At 51.7% G+C, this 6000-nt stretch overlaps 1 protein-coding gene across 1 annotated transcript in view; it reads right to left on the bottom strand.

The window, feature by feature from the left end:
• Nucleotides 1-6000, bottom strand: part of LOC309684592 (acrosin-like) — a gene marked incomplete at both ends in the record, with an annotated part of 89715 nt that overhangs the window by 83577 nt on the left and 138 nt on the right. The window contains one exon of the mRNA XM_082500478.1: nt 5895-6000. This exon is cut by the window's right edge and continues 138 nt beyond it. Coding sequence (XP_082356604.1) covers nt 5895-6000 — 106 coding nt within the window. The remainder of the gene's footprint in view (nt 1-5894) is intronic.

Raw genomic sequence — 6000 nt, forward strand, 5'->3', positions numbered from 1 at the left:
ATGGATATATTGTTTCCCCTTGACTGATTGGAGGCAATACTTCGGTATTCCTGTAGAATACTCCAGTCGAGAGCTTTCCTAATGTCTGCTTGGTGCCTGAAGAACCACAAAAGGAGAGAGGCTGTGCCTGCCATGAGAGAACATGGGCCTGTTTTTCCACAGAACTAGGCACAAAATATTATGAGAAGAAGGAAGCTTGAATCTTCCAGTAAGAGAGTTGGGGATGTTCAGCCGGGAGGAGAGAAGGCTCTGGGGAGACCTTATAGTCATAGGGCAAGGGGTAATGTCTTGATGCTGGAAGAGGGTAGATTTAGATTAGCTATTAGGAAGAAATTTTTCACTCTGAGGGTGGTAAGACACTGGAAGAGGTTGCCCAGAGAAGCTGTGGAAGCTCCATCCTGGAGGTGTTCAAGGCCAGGCCGGATAGGGCTTAGAGCAACTTGGTCTAGTGGGAGGTGTCCCTGCCCAGGGCAGGGGGGTTGGAAGGAGACAATCTTTAAAGTTCCTTCCAAGCTATGATTCCTCTATGATTCCTTCCTCTATGATTCTATGATGATGAGGAAGGAGAGAGACCACAAGGAGGACGGGTACAGGGAGTGAGACATACAGGCAGAAAAAGCAGGAGCGGGAAGAGGCCAGAGAGACTGTTAACAACAGAGGGATGCAGAGCGGGACAAAGAGGCAGAGAATGAGAAAACAGCAGTGTGCTTCAGGACAGAGTGAGAGGAAGAGAAAAAGAGGAAAACGGAGCAGGACAGAGGAAGAGCAAGAACAACAAAGGGACAGGTAGCATGCCAGAGAAAGAGAGGGGCTGGAGACTAGAGCAGGGGCAGGGAGCAGGATACAAGAATCGCCAGATTAAGAGAGGTACAGGGAAGCAAAAGAGGGAACCAGCTAGGGAAAGGCTGGGGGAGCACAGGCACAGGGAGGGATCCAGATGCAGCACAGGGGCGACACAGCCCCAAGGGCACAGGACTCAACGCAGTTCCTGCTCTCGGTGCTGCCGGCAGAATTTGACAGTTCAGGCACTTCTGTCTCTGTCTCTCTCAGATCATACATCACTGGCGCTGGGGCCAGGGCAGTTGAGGGGGCTCTGGGAGTCGGGGTGCGCGCTGCCTGTGCCCGGGGGGGTCTCTCTCCATCCCCTTCCCCTCCCCGACTCCCGGGTCCCTCCCGGGGCTGCCCCTGCCACTCCCGGCTCATGCTGACTGGGACCCCATGGCTGCGGGCGGTTTGGGGCTCCCCCGCTGCCCTCGGGTGGCCCCAGCCCTCCCCTCAGCCCAGCGGCAGCTGGAGCAGGGACTGCGCCTCCTGAGACCGCCAGGGCAGCCCGGCAGCGGCCTGTGGGCCCATGAGAGCTGCCGGCGTGCCCCGGGCAGGAGCATGGCTGCCGGGCAGCCCCGTGCCCCGGGACTACAGCTCCCAGCATGCCCCGGGGCGCGCCTGCTCCCAGCATGCCCCGCGGCACCCCTTCCTGCCCTCGGGCCCCCGCCCCACCCCGCAGCCACCCCGGCCTCCTCCTCGGGCTGCCCTGGCCCAGGGGCGCTTGAGCGCTCCCCTGGAGCAGCACCACTGTGTAGCTCAAAAGCCCAAAATGCCCGTAAAAACTTAAGCACAGGCTAATTCTGGGCACCTTTTCCTCTTTTTAGGCCCTCTGGTTAAAGACTCATCTGTTGAGACGTGGCTCAGGACCACGCCAGGACCAGCAGAACTGCTTTCTGCATCCCGTGGTGGTGACAGGCAGAGCGACAGGTTAGTGGGACCAGGTCCGCCTGCTGAGTGTCAGGGTCACCCTCGCCTGTTTTTTCCCAGCGAAGCCCCAACCGGTGCTGGTCCCGAGCTGCAGCCGTGGGGCCGAGGCTTAAGGAGCCGGGCATTCCTGCGGGTGCTGCACCCTACAGGGCCCCACCACCACCACTGGCTACCCTGGACTTCCCCATGTTGTCTCCAGCTCTGCTTTCTGCCAGCAGCGGGGGCACCGCAAAACGGCTTGTCTGCTCCCCAAAGCTGTCCTGACCCTTGTCTGCAGTTCATATGTGGTGTCCACAACACACCGGTGATTTGGGGGCGGCAGGTCTCTCTTGCGGCACCCTGGGAACGGAGCCAAGCAAACCCCATCCCTCCCTTTCGATCTTTGTCCAAAGGGAGATTAAGCAGAGATGTACCTAGTGCTGGAGAGCGTCCTGCAGGGATGCGGGTTATGGACTGGTAGGGCTGCAGTTTGCTCGGGTTACGGGGTGGCAAGGGCTATGCTATGCCAGAGTTGAAGCGAGTTAGGATTAAAGTGTGTTATTGTTATGGACAGAATCTGGGTTTGTTGGTCCCGGGAAAGAGGGAAGTTAGGTTGTTTTTACCTTATCTTGTGTTCTGTGTGGTCTTTTTTTGGGGGGTGGGGGATCCTTTTTTTAGCTTGTTTCTCTGTTTAGGGTTTGGATTTTTGTATAATTTGTCCAATGTTTCTTCTGGTTGATTTTTTGCTGCTCTGTTCAATTGGGTTGTGTTTTCTTTCTTGAAGCCGTCATTTCTGGCCTGCTGCAGGTCTAGTGCAGGTCAGGCAGTGTCAATTCTGGTGCGGTCCGACTCCTTTCTGGCGAGTCGGTAGGTAGGTAGGTGTGGAGGACTTGGGGTTCATGGAGAATGACTGCCAGACGACTAACGGGTGCTTCTGGGGCGGGGTGAGAGGACTTCTGGCTTGTAAGCAACGTCCGCCAGAGGACTAAGTGTACTTCTGAATGCCAAATTCATGGTCATTTCTCCTGTTTTGAGGAAGAGCCCTGTGAAGACACCAGCCACACGGAAGGACAAGGGTTTCTCCAAGGCTAGGTGGCTCTTTGTTTCTTTGCTTTGGAGCAAAGAGGCTACTATCATTATGTTTGGTGACATTTTGTAAAGTCCTGGCCTGAGTATGGCGTGACTTGAAACATCGCTGAACAAATGGTGGAGGTTTCTCTGTGTGTTCCAGATGCTTTGGGTTTGAACGTCTGCTCGTGGTGGTGCCATCACGCAGTCCTTAGCTCCTGATTTCTAAGCCTCTAAGATTTCTAGCCAGGAGTGAGATGTCCAGAAAGGGCTGTGCTTGTACCCTGCTGTCAGCCTTCAGACTAGAGAAATGTCTGGTAGCGGTGTATGCTTAGCGGTAGTGTAACTCAAACGGATCTTAAGTGGGCCCCCTTTAGAGTAGAGAAGAGAACGTGAGAACCACTTCAGTGAGCTGCGTCTCTTGAGGGTGAAAGTAGCTGCTTTAACTTTTGGGGGTTGTTTGTGCATTTTTTGGCAATATCTACTCTAGAGTCTACTTCAGCAAAAGAAGAAGAAATCACTTCCAATTTCTGTGTCTGACTACAGGAACTAAGCTGATCATAGAGAGAAGTGATAGGAAGAGCCGTTTGTTGTCGTTCTTGACTACCACATCTGACGTGTTGTGCTTTCCCTGTGCCTCGGGTGTTGTTTTGTGCCTGGCCCTGGTCTGATGTGCCGGGTCTGCATCTCTGTTGGTTGCCAGATGCAAGGCAAAGGGCTTATCCTCATTTAAAACTATTTGTCTCGTTTCAGAAACTGTGTCCATTGACGTAGAAATGCAACCCTTCCTAATGTCTTTGTGCACTAGTAGAGAAGCAGCGGGGGTTTTTGAGGGCAGTGCCTGTGAAAGAGCCTTTAGGAGATCCTGTCCCTTGACTCAGATGGGGCCGTGAAGAGTTTGAGAAAGTCACGGGTGTTTTGGCGTGCAGTTTTTGTTGCGTAGGAGAGCTGTGAGGCTGGGAGGAAAGACTGTGGGGAGGAGGGAATGTGCTTAGTTACACATCAAAGGCAGATAAAATCAGTATCTAAGTAAGGGTCAGTGTAACTATTCAGAATTTTGGCTGTTTAACTGTTGACCTGAACTTGTACCAAAACGGACTTGCTGGCACTTCTCTTCTAGTCCATGCGTGGGTACAGGAAAGAAGGCAGCAGACGTACACACGAGCTAAACCCCCTTTTTATTTCTGGCCATAAAGGTGCCTCTCAGCTGGGAGCCTGAGAAGGACCCCGTGTTACAATTCTTCGTTCCTTATGCACCATCTTAAGGCTACTCACATATTGATGGTTACAGTTTGAAAAACCTACTGCTTTGGCCAGGAGGTTGCCTTCTACCATTGACTTTTGAGTATTTGTTCACGTGCCCCCCTGTGCAAGCACACTTAATGCATATTTATGAGCTGAGTTGGCACTGTTTTGTTTGAAATTTGCCACTTTCAGCTCGTTTCCATCTGGTTTCTTTTAACAATAGACTCACTTAAATGGGCAAGGTCACAGTCAGTCAAGTTCTCTTGCGCATATCTTTGGAGCTTTTTCTTATTGTTGCGTCAAAAGGAATGTAGTTTCGATCTTTGTCTGTCAGAGTCCCAGGACTTTCCCTGATTTATCTGTCAGAGTCTCAGCAAAGGACTTTCACTGAGTCAGATTCACAACAATCCAAGTGAGTTATTTTATTGAGAGTGACCAAACAGATTCAAGATTGCCGTGTATAAATTCACCGACTACAATAGTGCTACTAATTAAGGTTAGTATTGCTAGCAAAAGTAATAATAATACTACTACCATGGCCCAGGGGTGCCATTCACCCGAGCGCTTACCCAGAAAGGCGTCCCTGCCTGGGCTGGAGGAAGAGAACGCAACTGGTCTGTCAGGTATCGAGGTTCTTCTCTCCCAATTGAACCGTCCCATCTTTTTATCCCCGAACTTACGAGGTTTCCTTCCCCCAGGTGGCGTGTAGTGTGATTTGGGTGGAGAGACGAGTGCTATAGTCATGAATGCTTAGCATGATCTCTATAATGTTCGTTAGCATATGCAGGGATGTCAGCTTTGATATGCATTTCACAGGTGATGAGGCAGAGGTCAGTGACCGGGCAGGACAGCCTTTTGAAGAAATAAAGAAGTACACGGGTTCCTGTTATCTGGTTGTCTTAGCTGATGAAAGGCAGGGCTGTCCTGCCTACACAGGGCTCCCTCCTTATCTGCATCCCGTTACAGCCAGAGCAGTCTCTGCTCGCCCGAGTCATCAAGGCCAGGCTTAATTGATCTTTGAGCACTGAGACTTCACCTCATTATCCAAGTTGCACACTGACGTACCGCAGTCGGCTGGTCAGCTTTTTCCCCAGGGCTAGTTCAAAGCCTATGCAGCAAGACGCAGCTGCTGCCTGGCAAGTTTCTTCCTATCCCACAGGATTTCAAACTTTCCATGGGAGAGGGGGAGGGCCAAAGCTCTTGTATCACAGCTTGGCTTGATCTTGGAAGGCAAAGTAAAGAGCACGTGGTGGTGACAGGCACTTCTGTCCTGTGAGCTGTGCAAATCAGTCAATCTCTGTTGACAGTCTTTCATAAATAGGGACTCTGAAAAGTGGAAGTTGTTTCTCCCCTCCTGTGGGAGAACACACTGGGGCTTTGTTGTCAGAGAAGCAAGCGGTGAGCGCTGCTGGTTAGGTGCAGCTCGCTTGGCAGATGCTTGTGCTCATCTCTGGGCCCCCAGGTCTGAGGCGTGCCTTTGCCCGCCACCCAAGCTGTGCTGCCGGCTCTTGGGAGATGAGGGTACCGAGGACAGAAGTTCCAGTCAACCAATCAGGGAGGATTTCTTCCTGGTTCTAGCATTCCAGGTTTTCAAAAAAGCCAGCAAAGAAATTTTCTGAGGAAACGTGACCCAGGAAGGTGAAAGGTTGAGCTCTGATTACTGTCTGAGTGGATTGTGTCTGTGTGGATTGTGTCTGTGTGGATTGTGTCTGTCCTCAGTCAGGCACGCAGGCACTTTCCAATGAGAAATGGGACTGTTGCAGGCAGAAGTGAGCAATCAGGATCCAAAGTCTGCTTTGTTGAAGGCAATCAGGGGGAAATGTGTGGTTGGAGCCTTCTTGGTCGCTTACCCTTTGATTTCAGAGCTGTCGTCTTCTCCGAAACTTGCAGTGCTCTTACTGAAGTCTCAAAATTATAGGGATAAAGCAGATCATCCTCACCCATCCTGATCATCTT

This window comes from Vanellus vanellus, assembly GCF_965231255.1.
Source record: "Vanellus vanellus genome assembly, contig: HAP1_SCAFFOLD_33, whole genome shotgun sequence".
Classification (NCBI taxonomy): domain Eukaryota; kingdom Metazoa; phylum Chordata; class Aves; order Charadriiformes; family Charadriidae; genus Vanellus; species Vanellus vanellus.